The sequence below is a fragment of the Vicia villosa genome, linkage group LG1 (genome assembly GCF_029867415.1).
Source record: "Vicia villosa cultivar HV-30 ecotype Madison, WI linkage group LG1, Vvil1.0, whole genome shotgun sequence".
NCBI lineage: Eukaryota > Viridiplantae > Streptophyta > Magnoliopsida > Fabales > Fabaceae > Vicia > Vicia villosa.
The window spans coordinates 45,011,775-45,031,201 of record NC_081180.1 but is presented as its reverse complement, the minus strand read 5'-3'; the positions used below and the strand labels follow the sequence as shown (position 1 = coordinate 45,031,201).

Sequence of the window (19,427 nt, the reverse complement as noted above, 5' to 3'; positions counted from 1 at the left end):
GAAGATACTCATAGGAGAATGACTCAGTAGTTTGATATGTTTAATATGTTAGTTGATTATGAACTATGTTATTTTGTAACAAGTATGTTATATACTCAGACCTGTGATGCACATTAAGTGCCCTTTTGAACCTAACTTGTTATGCACATAATGTGCTTTTTTGTACTAAACCTATTATGCACATAATGTGCCCTATTGAACTAATTTGGTATGCCTTTTGATTATGAATCATCTTCCTTTTCTAGACTTGTATGACACAAATATATGACACAGAGATATTGCACAAAATATGCATATAATGTTTACTTCAAAACATGGTACAATATTGTTTCAAAATATGGTACCATTATTTCTAAACATTGTCACAGATACATAGCTAACTTAAACATACAACATTTTTCATTAACATAACACATATACATTACAATTTAGGTTCCATTAATTCAAAAGCTAACATAAACATACAAATTTTGTTCCTATAACTAGAAACATAACTTAAACTTATCATTGTTATATGAACCCTAACACAAAGCACAACCAGCTACAAATAATTACAACTATCAGAAAATTAATATTCTTCCTCAAGCCTTCAACCTTATTCTTTAAATCATCCATCTTTATCGCAATATCCTTGTCCATTTGCTTCAAAACCTCCGACACATCTCCATCTGTATTTGCACAGCTTTCACCAAAAAATTCATCATTCCAAATAAATAACTCACATTTGAAACAAACATCTTCATGGGGATATTATGGCCACATTTAGGAATTCTTCTCCCATTTGAATCTGTGTTGCAGATGCTTGAGTGTGAGCAACCTGATATTTTCATGGAACTTTACTGCACTTGACAAACCACGAAGACAAACAAGAGATGGAGACCGAGCAAAATTATACAAAGAAGAAGAACAAGGAAGGAGACCTTGCTATGGCGATGGAAGAACACGATAGCATACGGTAGAAGGAGACGGAAAATAAGGGATTTTAGTGAGAGAACACGATGGCATGTATGCTTTTAATAATATGGTTAGTGTTACATGTGAGGGTAATAGAGTCATTTCAAAAATTCATTAACACATGTGGCATTTAATTAAAATGAATAACTCAGAAAAAACATGACACATCAGCTTTTTTAAACTTGGCATGATGAAGGTTTTTATTGTGGCGTTTTTAAAATTGTAGGGTCATCCATGTGACTTTTTTTTACAGGGGTTTTTCGTAAAGTCCCTATATGGCAAGGGGTAAATAGCTATTAACCCTAATAATTAATAGATAGATTCTGTTTTAAATACATATCACATAAATGAATATCTGACCATTGATTTTAAATCGTATGGTTGTTATTGAAAGTTCTCAGTTCTCATAATAACTAAAGTTCTCATTTGATACGTCCCCTATATATATACACAAATTTGAAATGTTATAATGGTTTTTGAAAAATCTAAAATATTATATTGTACTTTTATGATTTCACTTTATATATATATATATATATATATATATATATATATATATATATATATATATATATATATATATATATATATATATATATATATATATATATATATATATATATATATATATATACACACATATAGAGGAGGGATCAAATTACACCCGAAGAGTTACACCACGAGTTACACTCGTTCAATAACTACATTTCGAATTAATATTTTTTAAATTCAACCGTTGGATTGAAACATAATATCATATAGATCATACCTATAAAGTTTGAGCTTAATCTATAATGATTTACTATGTCATTGAATCACATCAAAATTAACGTTATATGAAAGCTCATTTTAACGTTAATCTTTGGATATCTTGATGATATAGTAAATCATTATAGATTAAGCTCAAACTTTATAGGTATGATCTATATGATATTATGTTTCAATCCAACGGTTGAATTTAAAAAATATTAATTCAAGATGTAGTTTTTGAACGAGTGTAACTCGTGGTGTAACTCTTCGGGTGTAATTTGATCTCTCCTCATATATATATATATATATATATATATATATATATATATATATATATATATATATATATATATATATATATATATATATTGTGTGCACTATTCCACACAAATTTGAAATGTTATAAAGCTTTTTGAAAAATCTAAAATATTATATTGTACTTTTATGATTTCACTTTAAATAAATAAAAAAAAGATATTTTGGTCATTACATCCAAAATATAGGCGTGTCATGTTCAATTGCAAGGGTGTGAGGTATAATTCTTGCTCTAGACCAAGGGTCAGCCCCTGATATATGGCCCATATCAATAGACTTAGACTTGTCAGCCCCTGATAGATGGCCCATATCAATAGACTTAGACTTGCAATATTTTTCAGCTTGGGCTATGGGTTTAAACTAAAAAAGAGAACAATATTTTCAATTTATTTCATGATACTCTTAGACACTTAACGGAATTTTATTTATATTTTTTGTTTTTGGAGATACAAATCAGGAAGCACTTTTTTTGTTGCTTAAATGTAAATTCTTTCAGAACTACATCTACGAAAGTAGTTTAAACTGATAAACGTTAAAAAACATTTTAAAATAATTTAGTTAAGAGAAGGTTTCGTAGATGTACCTACGAAACAAATCAACGTTAAGTAAAAAAATGTGCTTCCAAAGATACACTTCTAAAAACAAGCGGTATATTTAGAAATGCACGTGGGTGCATAAGAACCATAAGAGATGAAATAAGAGATTCTCAAAAAAGAAAGTATGAGTTAAGAGCCCAATATCCCATAAAAGTAAAGAAATAGACATCAATTGTTATATATTACTAACATATACACTAATTATGTTTTAGTTTATTTTACATGTTCTATCTATTAGTATTTGATTTTTATCGCAATAGCAAAAGTTATTTTAAAACAGTGCACTTTCTTCTTCCCATTTTAAATGATTTATTTGATGATTCAACATGGTTTACATAAAAAAAAAAAAAAAAAAGAGAACTGTAGTCTTTATAAATCACTAGCCAATAATATATTCACCAAATTTCCAAATTCAGTTTTCATTGAGCATTTAACTATGTTCTTCTACTTTACTTTTATGATCAATAAAAAAAGAAGTAAATAACAGTGAAAAAAGTTTGATGCCATATATATATATATATATATATATATATATATATATATATATATATATATATCCATGCATCTATAATGGCCTTAAACATAAAGTAAAAGTAATTTGATGTGAAGTAGAATTTCAAAAATGAATGGAAGATTTAGCCATAAGCAAAGAATCTTCTTTATACTTTGTCAAAGAAGGATAAAATAAAAACAAGTGACATGACATTTCAAAATTCTTTTACAACCCTCTTGCATATGTTCTACAGAAAAAGAACAAGATAAAAATATCAAAGAAAAAACATTGTGATAATCACAATAACTGCTACTAGCTAGAACAGTTTTTTCAGATATAACATTGTGAACAAATGTCATCAACAGCTAGGGATCACAGTATGGTTCGACGAATGACAAACCTTCCGCGAAGCATAATGAGCTTCGTGGGAATAGGAAGAAGAAGAAGAAATCAAAATGCCAATTTTCCAATGCAACAACAACCTCTAGACTCTCCACAACCACAAGATTTTTTAGCAACTTCAGATGAGTGGACTTTTCTAAACACTTTTGAGCAACAATATGGCACCAAACATCCCTTCTTTTATGCTTGTCGTTTCAACGAAGCTATGAAGTTAGCCAAACAAGATCAAAAGTTTGCGTTCGTGTATCTTCATTCACCGGATCACCCTTTTGCAAACGTTTTCTGCAAGGAAACTCTGTGTTCGGAGCTAGTGATTCAGTTTCTTGATGTGAATTTTGTTTGTTGGGGTGGAGTTGCTGATAGAGGAGAGGGTTTGAAAATGGCTTCAACATTGAGACCTACTAGCTTTCCTTGTTGTGCTGTCATAAGCACTGGTCCTAGTGATAGCATAATGGTGCTGCAACAGGTTGGTTGGTTTTTTCGGGTTCGATTATTCACTCTCACACTAATGCCTTTAATATTCAACATGTTTTTAACACTTGAATTGTGTGTGTATGTTCAGGTAGAGGGACCGGTTTCACCAGCCGAGCTAGTGGAGATTCTACAAACAACATTGGAAGAACAAGGGGTGGCTTTTGGAAGTGCTAAAGCTAAGCGAGACGATAAGATTCGAGCAGATCGTAGGCTGAGAGAAGAACAAGATGCTGCATATTTTGAGGCTTTGAAAATTGATAAGGTTTTTCAATAGGCATATAACCATTAACATGAATTCCCCTATATTCAAATAGTAAACTAACATCCTTACCTAAATGCAGGAAAAAGAAAAGCTCAGAAGCTTACCCTCAAAAGAGAAAGTTCAGATTCAGAAGTCAGCGGAAACTCAGAATATCATAAGTAATGGAAAGTTAAAGATCAATTCTAGTGAGAAAAAAGACAAAGGAATCGCGGTTAGGGGGAAAGAGACTCAAGTTGCTGAGGTATTAAATTTAAGTAAAAAATTACTAGCTTGTGTTGAGTTGAACTTAATTTGTATATATGTTTGTGAAACTTTGTGTTGCAGATACTGATAAGGTTTCCAAATGGGGAAAGAAGAGAACATACATTCCTATGCAGTGACAAAATTCAGTCCATTTTCTCATATATTGATTCATTAGGTTTGTCTGGACTTGGGAACTATAGATTAGTATCAAATTTTCCTAAAAGAGTTTATGGTGTTGATCAAATGAGAGTGACTCTCAAAGATGCTGGTTTGTATCCTAAAGCTAGTTTGTTTTTGGAGCCTTTGTGAACAAGAGTCTCACAACCATGTTAACATGCACAATCCTTTGAGGGTATTTGAGGTTGTGCAAGTACAGCATAGTTTAACTTTGGTTAAATAAAGATTCATAATAGATATGTCAAAGTTAAACTATGATTAAATAGAATTCACTTTTATTCTACCATAATTGAAAATTTGAAATGTGGCTAACATGTATATGTTCTTCAAAAAGTTAAAACTTGAAACGTGTAGTATCAAATATTTGGATTGCGGTAAATCAAAATGAATGAAAAAAATAATGTAAAGATTTAAGGTAGTAGGCTTGAAATTGTCTCTTCACAACAAATGTTACATGCATTTGATTATATTACTTTTGATTTAATTGTAGTTTTGAATTTTGATAATAGTTTGTGGAATTGGTCTGCATTTTCAAAATCAGTTTTTCTGAATCTATCACCCATAATTTTGGACCAAAAGTGGCAACATTTACGAGCATATCATAAAGAATTTCATGTGAAATATCTAAGTAGATTTATAATATACAAGTTTTATGAATGTTAATAGAAAAAATGGGCTTGAAAATTGTGAGTTTAGATAAGTGAGCAATAAAATGAGAGATTGATAGAATATTTTTCCTGAGTCTGAGATGAAATAGGATATTTGAAAGTGTGATAGTTCAAAAAGCTCAAGGTCAGATGGTGTAAATATTAGCTTTGTGAAATATTTTTGAAAAGAGTTAAAATCTGATTTTGTGAAATTGATGAGCGAATTTTATGCAACGGCGAGCTTGATAAAGGAACTAACAGTTTGTTCATAATTTTAGTTCCAAAAAATGAGAATCCTTAAGGGTAGAATGAATTTGCAATCTGCAAGTGTTTCGATGCATGTAAATGGCATTGGCAGCCTACTAAAGAATTCAAGATCGCTAAAGGTTAGGAGTGGCAAAACGGGTCCGGTCTGTTGGGCATGCCAGCACTTTAGTGCGAGACGGATCAAGGTTTTAGACCATCACCCTCTAATGTCACCGCTCCGTCCCATTTTTTATGCGGACTTTTGTGGACACAGACATTAACATAAATTTTTGTTTTTTTATGTTTAAAAAGTGCAGTACCCGCGGGTTTGCCTCACTCTCACTTTTTGAGGGGCGGATCAAGATTTTAGGCCCGCACCCTCAACTTTGCCCGTCCCGCCACGTCCCGTTTTCTTGCGAATTTTTACGAGGCAAACATGTCCGTTTGCCACCCCTTTTAAAGGTTAGATAGGGAAACCCGCTTTCACCATTCTTATTTCTAATATCGAGGAAAAGCTTCAATATTAATGCAGAAAGAAATTGAGTTAGGAAACTTCAAAGGTTTTAAATTTGAAGGAAGTATCAATCAAATGCCTCACCTTCAATTCACTTGATGACACTTTGATTATTATAGGTGAAAGGAGTTGGGAGACAGTGAGAACCTATCAAATATCTTCTAAATTTGTTTGAATTAATTTCTGGCCTAAAATTAAAATTGCAAGGTGGGCAACATGCCTTTCTAATATTTGGGGTCAAGGCTGGTTCCGGATTTTTAGAGGTCTAGGATAAATAATAAATAAAGATAATTTTAAATAATTTATAAAACCTCTAAATTGCTATGTATGTTAATTTGTAGTTTTAAAATGAGATAGAATTTGAAGTCTTTATAAAACTAACTTTGTTGTTGAATTAAAACAATTGAATCATATGAAATACCTTAAAATATTTAATGATTTTATGAGAATTTTTTTAAAATATATTATAAATTTTTTTAATTACTTTTTATAAATTAAAAAAAGTTTAATATACTTAATTTTTTAAAACGATATACATAATTTTTTAAAAATTTAATATAATATAAAATACATAATTTTTTTAAAACGATATACTTAAAAAAGAATCTTTTTTAAATTTTTTATTTAAAATAACATTAAATTTAAGTAAAATTTTGAAATTTATAAAAATTTAATTAAAAAACAATTTGACATGAAATTCGAACTCAGAATATTTATAAATTAAAAAAAAGTTTAATATACTTAATTTTTTGAGAAAAGGGGTGATGCACTGACAGTGTAAAATATTTTTACACTGTCAACCAATCACCACCCATGTATCCAATTAAACCATTTTTTTATTTAAAAAAAACTTAATGACATGGCACATTTATGATTTTCTATTGGATGACAGTGTAAAATTATTTTACACTGTCAGTGCACTACCTTTTAACTCTAATTTTTTTAAAACGATATACATAATTTTTTAAAAATTTAATATAATATAAAATACATAATTTTTTTAAAACGATATACTTAAAAAATAATCTTTTTTAAATTTTTTATTTAAAATAACATTAAATTTAAGTAAAAACAACATGACATGAGATTCGAATTCAGGATACGTTAGAGATACCTTGGATCCTGTTATATCATTCTCAACCACTGTTATATCATTCTCATTTTGTAATCATATTGTAATAGTTATTATTTAATATATTTGTTTTTATTTACAAAGTTCATAAAATTAAATTTTGAGCCCTCATTATTTTTGAGATCCTGGGCTACGGACCTGCCTGCCTTGGCCCAAGACCGGCCCTGTTTGGGGTTATCAATTGGGATGAATCTTAGATTGTTATTTACTTGAAAATAGATGATTGATTCAGTGCGCAAAAGGTTGTTAAGGTGGACTAATAAAAACTTGTCAATTGGTGGGAGGGCTGTTCTTATAAAATCATGGTCATGTATGTTCTTTCAGTCTATTTTCTTTCCTTCTTCAAAACTCCACTGAATATCATCTCTAGTAATGAGTCTATTTTCAAATAATTTTTATGGGGTGGGTGGGAGTGAGTTATATAAAAGGATTAATTAGGTTAGTTGAAACAAGATTTTTATAGATATAAGTGTTACGAGGCTAGAGATTAAGAACCGGAGAAACATTAATAAGAATATAGTTGAGAAATAGTTTTGGAGATTTAAAACTAAACTAAGGGGTTATTGTTGAGAATAATGTAAGTGCGAGTGTGAGAAAATAGTCTCACATTGGATAGAAATATGTTGATTTGAGCATTTATAAGTGGGAGAACTCACTCACCTATCACTTTAAGATTTTAGGTGAAAAGTGATTTGGCTCCCACAAAAGTGTATTCCTAAAAGAAGAATTCATCTAATGAAGGGACTTGGATACTCTTGCATACAAGATTTTGTTAGAAGGAAATGAAATTATTTCTTTTCCTTTTAGTAATATAATTGGGAACAAAATATTTCCTAGAAATATTTTGGCATTTTTGAGGAGATTGTTGCAAAACAAACCGCCTGCATGAGATAATTTTAGAAATAAAGAAATGTTAATGACGGTAGAGAGAGTTGTTCATTTGAGTGTGAAGAGAGTGAAACAATTTCTCATTTGTTATATGATTGTGCTTGCTTGAAGAATATTTTGTTTGAATTATATAAATGGTTGGAAGTTTATGCTAACATTCCTCAAGAGAGAGCAGTAAATTTGAAAAGTTTTACAAGAGTGCATGGAAAATGAGGAGCTTCATAGACATATAGGGATTATATATTTGGACTATTGTGCCATGGAATGCATGAAAATCTAGGAATAACAAAGTATTTAAAGGTGGGGATTCAGAGGAAGAAAGAATAGCATAAAAAGAAAAAATTGTCTTGGAGATGGATTTGCCACAAATCTAAAGATGTTGCTTATCTATTAACTCAATGGTTAATGATCAATCAGTGTTTTCATTATTTTTATTTGTGTGTTTTTAATAATGAAAAATACTAGTAACACTCTCTTTTTAACATTCATTTTCCTATTGGTTGAAATATATGTAAGTTCTACAACTTTATGTAGATTCATTTTTTAAGTGAGAGACTCACACATGTTTTAATCAATAAAAAATGAGTGTTAGAGAGAGTGTTAAAAATAGAATATTGCTATCACTCCTCTTTTAATTATTTTCCTTATGTTTTCTTCCAATTTTGTTTCTTTTACTACTTTTCAGGATGACCTAAGTTGTGTTCCACTGCAAATAACGGTCAAGGCATGAAGAAAATTATGGTTGGGAGAAAATTTACAAGTAACTTGTACTTTTATGTTTAAATTATAATTCCTTGTATTGAAAAGATTTGATTTGGTTTAGAAGTGTGGAAACAATTTGTTCCACACTGATTTATTTTAGATCTAAATAGATTAAATTTATATTTAAAATATATTTGATTTGATTTAGTTCCAAAATAGATATTTTGGACTTTTATAGTTTTGGACTTTGGCTTAGGAAGCAAGCTGACATAATTCTTTAAATAGGGAGTAACCCTCATTATATTAATTAAGTCAAAAGGTTGTATTCACAGAATTTGCAGTTGCAAGTGAATAACAAAGTTTTCCACAGTTTGTGGGCAGAGAGTTACTCTGCAGAAACCCTAATCTCTTTTCTTCTTTAAATTTCTTTCCTTTTTTCATTGTTATCGTGTAGTGATAATAATCTTGTTCATCAATATTGATAGAAATTCATCATAGACTTTGGTGGATTTCCAACATCTGGTATCAAGAGCTCCGGTTTATCGATTAAGGGAAGAAGAAGAAGAAGAAAATCACGATGGTGGTGAATTATTGGAATAGAAATTATCCACCAAGTCTACCAATTCTAAAAGTAGATAACTATGAGAATTGGTGAAAACATATGAAGGTTATATTCAAGTGTCAAGGTCTTTGGGATCTTGTAAGGGATGGAGTAGAAGAGCTTGAAGAAGACGCTTCAGAAGAAGAAAAGAAAGAACATGAAGAATCAGAGAAGAAGAGTTATAAAGCACTCTTTACAATTCATCAATGTCTGAGTCCAGACAACTTCGAAAAGGTTAGTGATTTCGACTCTGCAAAAGAAGCTTGAGAGATTCTTGAAAAGTCTTTTAGAGGAGCAAAGAAGGTGAAAGAGGTGAGGTTACAAAAGAACGTTTGAATTGCTTTAGATGGAATATAGCGAAAGCATCAGTGATTTCTTAACCAGGGTTACGAAACTAGTGAGTCAAATCAAGATATGTGGAGAAGCGCTAACAACAAGAGCTGTTGTTTCAAAGATCTTGAGGTCTTTGGCCCCTAGGTTCAACCACGTGGTGGTAGCCATAGAAGAGTCGAAGGATTTGTCGAAATTGACAAAAGAAGAGCTTTAAGGGACGCTTGAATCTCATGAACAACAAATAGCTGAAAGAGCTACAGGCAAGTCCAAGAGTGATGTGGCTTTACAGGCTCAGTTGGCAAACAAAGGCAAAGGAAGTTGGAATGGAAATAAAGGTAGAGGTATCTACAACAATTTAACTGGTCGAAGTTAGCAATAAGGAAGCTGGTCGAATCAGAGAAAATCCTCATACCAAAGCAACCAAAGTGGTGGTGCTCAGGTAGAGGGAGAGTTGGTGGTCGAAAATCTGACAAGAGTCACATTCAGTGTTTCAATTGTTAGAAGTATGGTCACTATTCTAAAAAGTGTCTAGAAAAGAATAAGGATCAAGAAAGTGATGCAAACAAGAAGAAGAAGAATAAGAAGAAGAAGAAGAAGAAGAAGAAGAAGAAGAAGAAGAGATGATGCTGATGGTCATAACGAAAGATGGAGATAAATTGAAGGACCAATGGTACTTGGATTCAGGATGCTCATCACACATGTCTGGAAGGAAAGATTGGTTTGTAAACATAATGCCCTCAATGAAGAACATAGTGAAATTCACAAATGACAATACTCTAGCAGCTAAAGGTATTGGAGACGTTCTAATTATGAGGAAAGATGGAAAAAGGTCAGTAATTTCCAATTTTTTGTACATACCAGGCATGAAGAGTAACTTGTTTAGCATTGGGCAGTTAGTCGAAAAGAACTACAAAGTGTCAATCAAAGACAAGATGATGAGATTCGTCGACGCATGTGGAAGGTTAATCTTGAAGGCTCCAATGTCTCAAAATAGAACCTTCAAGATTGAACTCGATGTGATGGAGCATAAGTGTCTTTTGACTGCAGCTAGCAGAGATGAATGGATCTGGAACTATCGACTAGGTCATCTCAACTTCAAAGACATCAGAGACTTGAAAAGAAAGAATATGGTTTCAGGACTACCAGAAATCGACATTCCAAATGAGGTATGTGAGGAATGTGTGAAGGCAAAGCAGTACAAGAATAGATTCATCAAGGATGCAGAAAGTAAGTCGAAGGCTATTCTCGAAGTCATATACTCTGATGTATGTGGTCCTATCCAGGTGGATTCGAATGGAGGTAACAAATACTTTGTTACATTCATAGATGATTTCAGTCGAAAACTGTGGACTTACCTGATTAAGAAGAAAAGTGAAGTGATCGAGGTATTTGTCAAGTTTAAATCGTTGATTGAAAGGCAAAGTGGGCAAAAGCTCAAGGTTCTGAGATATGATGGTGGTGGAGAATATGTGTCGAAATACTTCGACATATTATGTGAGAAAGAAGGGATCATGCATGAGGTGGTGCCACCTTACACTCCACAGCAGAATGGAACTGCAGAAAGGAAGAATCGAACCATCATGAATATGGTCAGAAGTATGTTGAAAGACAAGAATTTACCTAAAGAGTTTTGGGGAGAAGCTGTGTTGACCGCAACATATATTATGAACAGATGTTCGACGAAGGAGCTAGAAGGAGTTACTCCATAAGAATGTTGGTATGGTGTGAAGCCTAGCTTGAGTCATTTGAAAGTATTTAGATCTGTAACACATAGACATGTGCCAGATCAGTTGAGAAGAAAACTTAATGATAGGTTAAGTTAGATGATCCTAAAAGGATATCATTCGACTGGAGGTTACAAGTTATTCGACCCAGTGAATAAGAAAGTAGTGATCAGCAGGGACGTGATCATAGATGAGCTTAGAGAATAGGATTGGACTGAAAATGTCAATAAAGATTTCGTGGGAATCTTACTCGAAGAACCAGAAACTTAAGTCGAAAGAGAAGTTCGATAAGAGGAGATTAGAGATCAACCAAGTACTAGCAGACCTTAGAGAACAAGGCACGTGCCTACAAGGTTGCAAGATTGTATGATAACATCAGATGATGTGGTCAATGATGAAGGTGAGCTAGTACATTGCGCTTTCTACGCAGATGTCGAACCTATCAATGCAGCTGAGGCATTGGAGGATTCGAAGTGGGTGAAAGCTATGAATGAGGAAGTAAAATTCATCGAAGACAACAATACTTGGTCACTTGTCGAATTGCCTCAAGGAAAAAAGGCAATTGATGTCAAGTGGGTATACAAAGTGAAGATGAATCTCAAAGGGGAAATAACTCGACACAAAGCAAGGCTCGCGGCAAAAGGATTTCTTCAGAAGAAAGGAATTGACTTCGATGAAGTTTTTGCACCTGTTGCCAGGATCGAAACAATCAGGTTGATTGTTGGTCTAGCAGAAATAAACAGTTGGCACATATATCAAATGGACGTGAAGTGTGCATTCCTAAATGGATCCTTAGACGAAGAAGTCTATGTTGCACAACTAGTTGGGTTTGTGAAACATAGCGAAGAGAGAAGGTGTACAGGCTTCATAAATCTCTGTATGGATTGAAACAAGCTCCAAGAGCTTGGAATAAGAAGATCGACGGTTTCCTAAGGGAGAAAGAATTTATGAAGTGCACAACTGAACATGGAATATATATAAGAAGAAGCAAGAATGATTTCCTTATAATATGCGTTAAAGAGTTATCGGATGTGTCATAATATTAAGTTTGATATTAAAAAAATTTATGCATTATAGAATAGTTTTATTTTTTAAGAATAATTTTTTAAAAAATTGATTAAATAATTAAAAATATTAATTTTATTTTATATTAAACATTCAGAAATTTTGAAAAGGAAATATTTGTATATAATAGTCAAGAGAAAGAGTTTTCTTTTATAACAAAAAGATATACAAATCACTACAACATTGTTATAGTGAATTATATTCACTATAATTGTTTTTTTTAACGAGTTTGATGGCTGAATTTATTTTGTATGTGATGTCTTTGAACAACTATTAATTAAGTTGGTTTAATAAAATATATTTGTGTAATTTTTACTATAAAAAATTTATTTTTAAATATATTAAATAATTATATATTCATATATAATCTAAATAAATTAAATACATTAATAATTATTATGTAGATGCAGCGGTGTGGATAGATAGAGACAGAGTTGAAAGAAAACAGAGTATACACCAAATTGAATGGCGCTGGTGCGTGTCTACCCAACAACCACCACCACCCTTCGTCTTGCTTCAACACTTTCCTTTAGAACCAAATTCGTGGTTCGGTGCTCCAACCTTCAACTCAATCTGCAACCCAATGACTCACGCAAGGTTCCTTCTTTCAATCTTTTCCATTTTTTTATTTCATTTATGTGTTCCGGTTGACTTTAAGTCAGCGGTTATGTTCACCTTTCGGTGTGAACTTCGAAATTCCATAGATAGACGGTGTCAATGTTCCGGTGGATCTCAAGCTCAAGCCAGTGTGACTTATGGTTTTTAATAGAAACTATCCTTAGCCTCGATTCTCAAGCAATGTAGTACTATTTTGCGCATTCCATAACAATTTCTACCCCAAATAAAGATTATTCAATTTACCGAATCAAACTCCCTTAGCTTCTATAGGGGTATTACATAATGTGATTGTTGTTTTCTTTTGAAAATTTTGCAGTTAGTTCTTGAAGTGAAGGAGAAGCTTGAAAAACAACACCATACTCTTCCTGTTGGTAGAAATGGTAGGGATGATGAAGATATGATACTATGGTTTCTCAAAGATCGCAAATTTTCTGTTGAAGAAGCTGTTTCTAAGTTGGTTAAAACCATTGTATCCTTCTTCTTCTCATAATAGTTATATCATCATTCATTTTTCAGACCTTTCATGTTTACAATTTTTCAGTACTTGTTATTACTTTTCCTTTCTACTTCATTAGAAATGGCGTCAAGATTTTGAGGTCTCTAAATTGACTGAAGAATCTGTTAAAGATGTTGCTAAAACTGGAAAAGCATATATACATGATTTTCTAGATATCAATGAAAGACCTGTGCTTGTCGTGGTTGCTGCAAAGCATTTTCCTAAAGTAAGTGTAGAATATTACAAGTCATATTTGTTAATATTTCAAACCCTTTTGGATTACTCTTTTTCTCTTGTTATGGTTTCTGCAACAATTAGAATGAATATAGATGTGGTTAACTGCAATGTTCACGCAAAGAACACTAGTTAAATAGCTCCTCTTATCTTGGTCAGAAAGAGCCACAGTATGTGATTTCTCTGTCTGGATTGAGTCTGTCTTTACTCTTTTGGTTTGATATACGCTTCCTTTTATACTGATTATTTCTCTAGCCTCATGTGAGACAAGGACCATGAATGCAGTTAATCCTCATGAAGAGCCATAATAGCCAATTATTCGACTATTAATGCATTTAATGAGACATGTTTGAATATGCTGGCGTCATGTGATAAACGCCCATAAATACTTGTCTTGGATATCCCGCCTTCGGGCGGTCTATGTCATGTCCAACTTGGTTAGGATCCGGCTCGCCGACCTTGTGGTCAATTCTCGAAATGTACAGAGTCCCCCAAGCACGAGGCCTAGAGGGGTGAAGTGCTTAAGAGCGAAGTCATCTGGGTTAATCCGACCCTGTTACTCGACCAGGCTACAATTTCGACCAATGCAATTTTCTGGGATGTACATGCATGAAACCAAAACATCTTTTATGCTCTTCTAGCCTTTCATCATTTGCAATTGACACTTACATTCTGTGTCATAGAACTTGAATTTGAGGAATGAGATTGCCTGATTTTGCATAAATCACACTATGTCACAGGCACAGGAGCCTGTAGATGATGAGAAGTTATGTGTTTTCTTAATTGAGAAGGCATTGAGTAAGCTTCCACCTGGGAAAGAACAGATACTTGGAATATTTGATCTCAGAGGTTTTGGTACAGAAAATGCTGATCTTAAATACTTGACATTTTTGGTATGTGTTTTTTGCTATCTGCGGAACATCTTTAGTTGATATGTCCACTGTTGCATCGCCAAATTTGACTTATGTTGATATGTTCATGAACTACAATGACTTGAGTTCGTAAAATCTGGTTTTATTTCTTTATTTTTGACAGTTTGACGTGTTCTATTGTTACTATCCAAGACGATTATCTCAAGTATTGTTTGTGGATGCTCCTTTTGTGTTTAAACCAATTTGGCAGCTTACCAAGCCCTTGTTAAAATCATATGCTTCTCTGGTAAGTGGTACACGTTTTAAACGTTCAACTTTTAAAGAAAAAAAGAGGAATTCTTCCCTCTGTTTGACATGACTGCCCCGTTCTCATTTTTATTCTCTTTTACAGGTAAGATTTTGCTCTGCAGAGACTGTGAGGAAGGAATATTTTACAGATGAAACTTTGCCACCAAACTTCAGAGGTTAAAAGTGGTTTTTGGAAGATGTGAAAAATTGCAGGAATAGAGATTATGGCAGAGATAAGGGAATTATATTAGTGGATTGAAATTGAAATCACCTCCTTGTAAGAGTAATACCATATAGAGGCAATACCGAAGAGAGAGGTTCATATACCTGGAAGACAGGTGTTTTTTTGGCCATCAGGTCCGAGGAACAAGAATGCATTGCCAGTTTATTGTTTTTTTTTTTTGTGTGCACATTTTCATTTTATATTTGTAACAATAGTACAAATTGACGTTTGAAATAAATATGATAATTCTTTTTCCTTAAATCATTCCACTGCAAATACAAGATTTGACTGTTATAATGATTGTGAAGTCAACTTCTCTGGTTAACGAGTATGACAGTATTCAATTAGTATTTTTCATGAAAATAGATAATCAATGCTAAGTTGACACTTGACATTTATTGATATTGGTTTTTGACACAATAATTGAAATTTGGTTTGTGAAAAGGCTGAATTTGTTTCACTAATAACTGCCTTTAGTTCGTCAATAACAGGATTGCCTGGTTTGTCATCAATTATGCTCATGGTTTTATACTTTTGCACTTTAGCAATATGAATCACAGGTTTTCCAATTCTCACTATCTACGCAATTCTGTGTGAGAGTTGCACCTACTTAACAGAAATTCACCAAAAAGACAGTCACCAGATACAATTTGCCTTAAGAAAAGTAGCCATCATATGTAAACCAGGACACCTCCCAACTTTTCTGAGCATGGCTTATTGGCAGGAAGGGAGATGAGTTGAGAAATTGGAATAACCAGCTGATTACAGAAGTAAAATACATGGTGGTCTAAATTTCAGAGTCAGCAACGGGTTTAATCATACTTTGTTGGGAACACAAAGATGGAAGCTCACAACAAATTCTCACTCTCTACTTACCTGTGTCCTCAAAGCTAAATATCTCTCTAAGGTTTCGTGGAGGCTGATCTCGGTCACAACCCAAACTATACGTGGAGCAGTATATGGGCACTATTCCTTTGTTTCTCTTTGTTACTGTTGGAATATTGGTGATGGTAATTTGATAGCTGCCCTTCTGAACCTTGGATTCGATCTAGAACTTCAATGCAGCCCACTACTCCTTCACCTACTCGTGCCATTCAACTACTGTCTCCAACTTGTTCAACTCACAAATCTTTGGCATGAAGAGCTGACCCAGTCTTTTTAACAGTAAGGATATCCGCATCCTCCAAATCCCGCTGCACTCATCAGGATGATCATATGCATGCAATCATTTGGTGACCTACTATGAATGATAATTATTCTGTAAAATTCATTTTCACCTATGAATGTCTATAATTTCAAATGAGTTTAATATTGCTCATGTAGATGATTGGAATGTATTGTGACTGATGCAAATCCCTCTTACAGTTAAGAGTTTTTGCTGGAGAGCTTTTAGAAAAAGCATTCCTACCCGGTGAAATTTGATCACTAAAGGCGTCCTCTGTGTTGGTAAATTGTATGCTTTGTGATCATGTGTTTGTAATAGGCATATTAGGCAGTTTATTTTATTATTATTAAATGTTTGTGTGTGCAGTAACTGCTTTGTAACTGCTCTAGGAAGTTAGAATTATAAATATGGGGTGAAAGGGAAGAGAAAGGGATTAGGTATTTGGTATATTGGTTGGTTTGGGGGAGACTGGACTCTCTAAATCCTAGAGGTTGGTTTATTTATCAGTAGTTGATTATAAACAGTTTGTACTTTGGTACCGGTTCCTATCAACTGGTATCAGAGCAATTCTGATCCGAAGCAAGAAAAATCACAATAAAGGGAAAATGGACATGCCACAATTTGACAGCAGCGAAGATGCCTATTGGTAGTTGATTTGTATTGAAAAGCATTTTGATGTTGTGGGAACACCGGAAAGTGAGAAGTTGCCCGAGGCAGTGAAAGCCTTGAGAAACCGTGCTCTCAAATGGTGGCAGTGGTGGAGTCAGCGCCATCTACAAGCGAATTGGCAAACATTTTCGACTGCGCTACTTTGGCATTTTAAGCCAGAGTATAGAGACATCCTTCCTATATCATATGAAGAAGAGAAACCTGAATTGGAATCGGAATCGTCAACAACTCACACATTCAACGTTCAACAAGAAGAAACAAACCTCGGAAATTCTGCGCTCATTCAGATAGGGGAAGAGAGAAATGAGGAAAAGGAAGAAATTCTAAAAGTAGAAGAGGCTGAAAATGTACTCGAGAAGGTCATTGTTGAAAAGCAACAAGTGACAAAAGCAGATATTTGCAAATTTCTTGCTATCAACAGACACTTTGATGAATATGGCGTGAGTATGGTGTGTGAATTAAGGACAAGACTGTCTAAAACAACGACCAGAGAGGGATGGCCTTCACTAAAGTTGGACACCCTAGTGCCATCACCGCTGAAGCTGCCAGATCCAGACGGGTCCTTGGTGAAGGGAAGATTAGCCTTTGGTTTAATAAAATCGGTGCTGATAATGTCTACTGTTGTCATGCTATGTTTTTGGATCAAACAATCCACTCAAAATATAGTGTATGATCCAGGCATAAATTTTTATGTTTCACGCCCTGCTCTATCACTCTCCTGCAAATTATGGGACCCTGGTAGATACTTATGTTATCCTTTGTCTTCACCTTGAGGACAAGGTGATAGTTTAGGGGGAGTATTGTTAGTAATAGGCATATTAGGCAGTTTATTTTATTATTATTAAATGTTTGTGTGTGCAGTAACTGCTTTGTAACTGCTCTAAGAAGTTAGAATTATAAATATGTGGTGAAAGGGAAGATGAAGGGATTAGGTATTTGGTATATTGGTTGGTTTGGGAGAGACTAGGCTCTCTAAATCCTAGAGGTTGGTTTATTTATCAGTTGTTGATTATAAACAGTTTGTACTTTAGCATGAGACACATTTTCTTTGAATACCCTCCTCACTCTATTCTTTGCTGGAAAGAAATTGATTTTTGGAATCTTATAAAGTCCTTGTTCAACAATGCAGGTGATTTTATGATATTTTGTGTAACTCTTAAATTACTCTCATGGATCAGTGTCACATCTCTGGAGCATCTGAAAAATGTAAATGTCCGCGTTTAAGTCGCCTCGTAAAAGGTAAAAAAAAAGGATGGGTGGATATAGTAAAGGGTGCAGGCTTAAAACTTTGACTTACCGCGCAAAAAAATGAAGGCGTGACAGAGTGTGCCGAACAAACATTATACCACTAAAGTCTAAAAGTTGCAAAAATTTATATTTATCCCTAAAAAATGGATCTGGAGGCCATAATAGAGGAAATTTCTGCCACATCTCTCTCTTGCATCTCGAGTTATTTTTTCAACGATGCTTTCTTTTCCCTTTATATAACATCCCACTCTTGCTACAATCTCTTCCATCGAAATTGTTGACTTTTGGACCATGGACTTGTTGAAGTGTCCACCCTTAAGGTCGTTTTGGAAAGCTTCAACAAACATCTCTTAGTTTGGGTTGGCGACATTAATGGTCTCTTAATTAAATCTGACCAAATACTCACGTAAGAATTTAGAATAACCTTATTGAACATTGAATATGCTTATAGTGAAAACATTTTTGTGCTTGTTGGTCGAAAAATGATGAACCATCTTTCTCATCAGATCCTGGTAGCTCGATACAAAGAACCTTGGAAGGCTCTTGTACCGGTGGAGAGCGGACTCCTTGAACGTTTTGACCATCGATTTTCACTTTTGCGAGTCAGCAACCCCAATGATAGTCATTTGGATGCTATGGTGATTATGTGTTCCTGGAGATCGCTCTAGTCATTGAATGAAATTTCTATGGACTAGAGCATCCCAAATCTCTGATGTGAGTAGTTGGAAATATGTGGGCTCCTCTTCCTCAAGGACATTTGACACTGCGTGTTACAGGACATGGATACTCTTTTCTAACACTTCGTTTTGGCGACGCAATTCCTCCATAACGATTAACATTTATGTTATGGAAGCTCGATCGCAGTTGTTGTTTTGGTTGCTACTTGTCATGACCCTCGTCATCATGAGATAGAGTGAGACTATTGTTGGAATAAGTGTGTGTGGCATAAGTCAATTTTATTATGTCTCAATGTGGGCGGAAAATATATTCGTAAAAAGTACATTAAAGATAACTCTATTAGTGAAGACCAGTAAAGTCACAATCAAATTATTTTATGAATTGTGATTATCTTTTTTATTGTGCTCTTTCCCTTATA

At 33.6% G+C, this 19,427-nt stretch overlaps 2 protein-coding genes across 3 annotated transcripts; both read left to right on the top strand.

Annotated features, from left to right (window-relative positions):
• Positions 1 to 3,319: 3,319 nt before the first annotated feature.
• Positions 3,320 to 5,280, top strand: LOC131605214 (plant UBX domain-containing protein 10-like). Its single transcript, XM_058877600.1, has 4 exons — positions 3,320 to 3,976; positions 4,073 to 4,246; positions 4,326 to 4,487; positions 4,571 to 5,280. The coding sequence occupies exons 1-4, from the start codon at positions 3,461 to 3,463 to the stop codon at positions 4,796 to 4,798; spliced, it is 1,080 nt and encodes a 359-aa protein (XP_058733583.1). The 5' UTR covers positions 3,320 to 3,460; the 3' UTR covers positions 4,799 to 5,280.
• Positions 5,281 to 12,930: 7,650 nt separating this feature from the next.
• Positions 12,931 to 15,510, top strand: LOC131636087 (CRAL-TRIO domain-containing protein C3H8.02-like). Of its 2 annotated transcripts, XM_058906739.1 has the most exons (6): positions 12,931 to 13,115; positions 13,453 to 13,605; positions 13,712 to 13,858; positions 14,607 to 14,759; positions 14,902 to 15,024; positions 15,130 to 15,510. In XM_058906739.1, exons 1-6 carry the CDS (start codon positions 12,984 to 12,986, stop codon positions 15,205 to 15,207), a joined length of 786 nt encoding a protein of 261 aa, XP_058762722.1. In that variant the 5' UTR covers positions 12,931 to 12,983; the 3' UTR covers positions 15,208 to 15,510. The 2 variants fall into 2 exon arrangements, with proteins under 2 accessions (XP_058762722.1, XP_058762727.1); XM_058906744.1 differs by lacking the exon at positions 14,607 to 14,759.
• Positions 15,511 to 19,427: the final 3,917 nt, after the last annotated feature.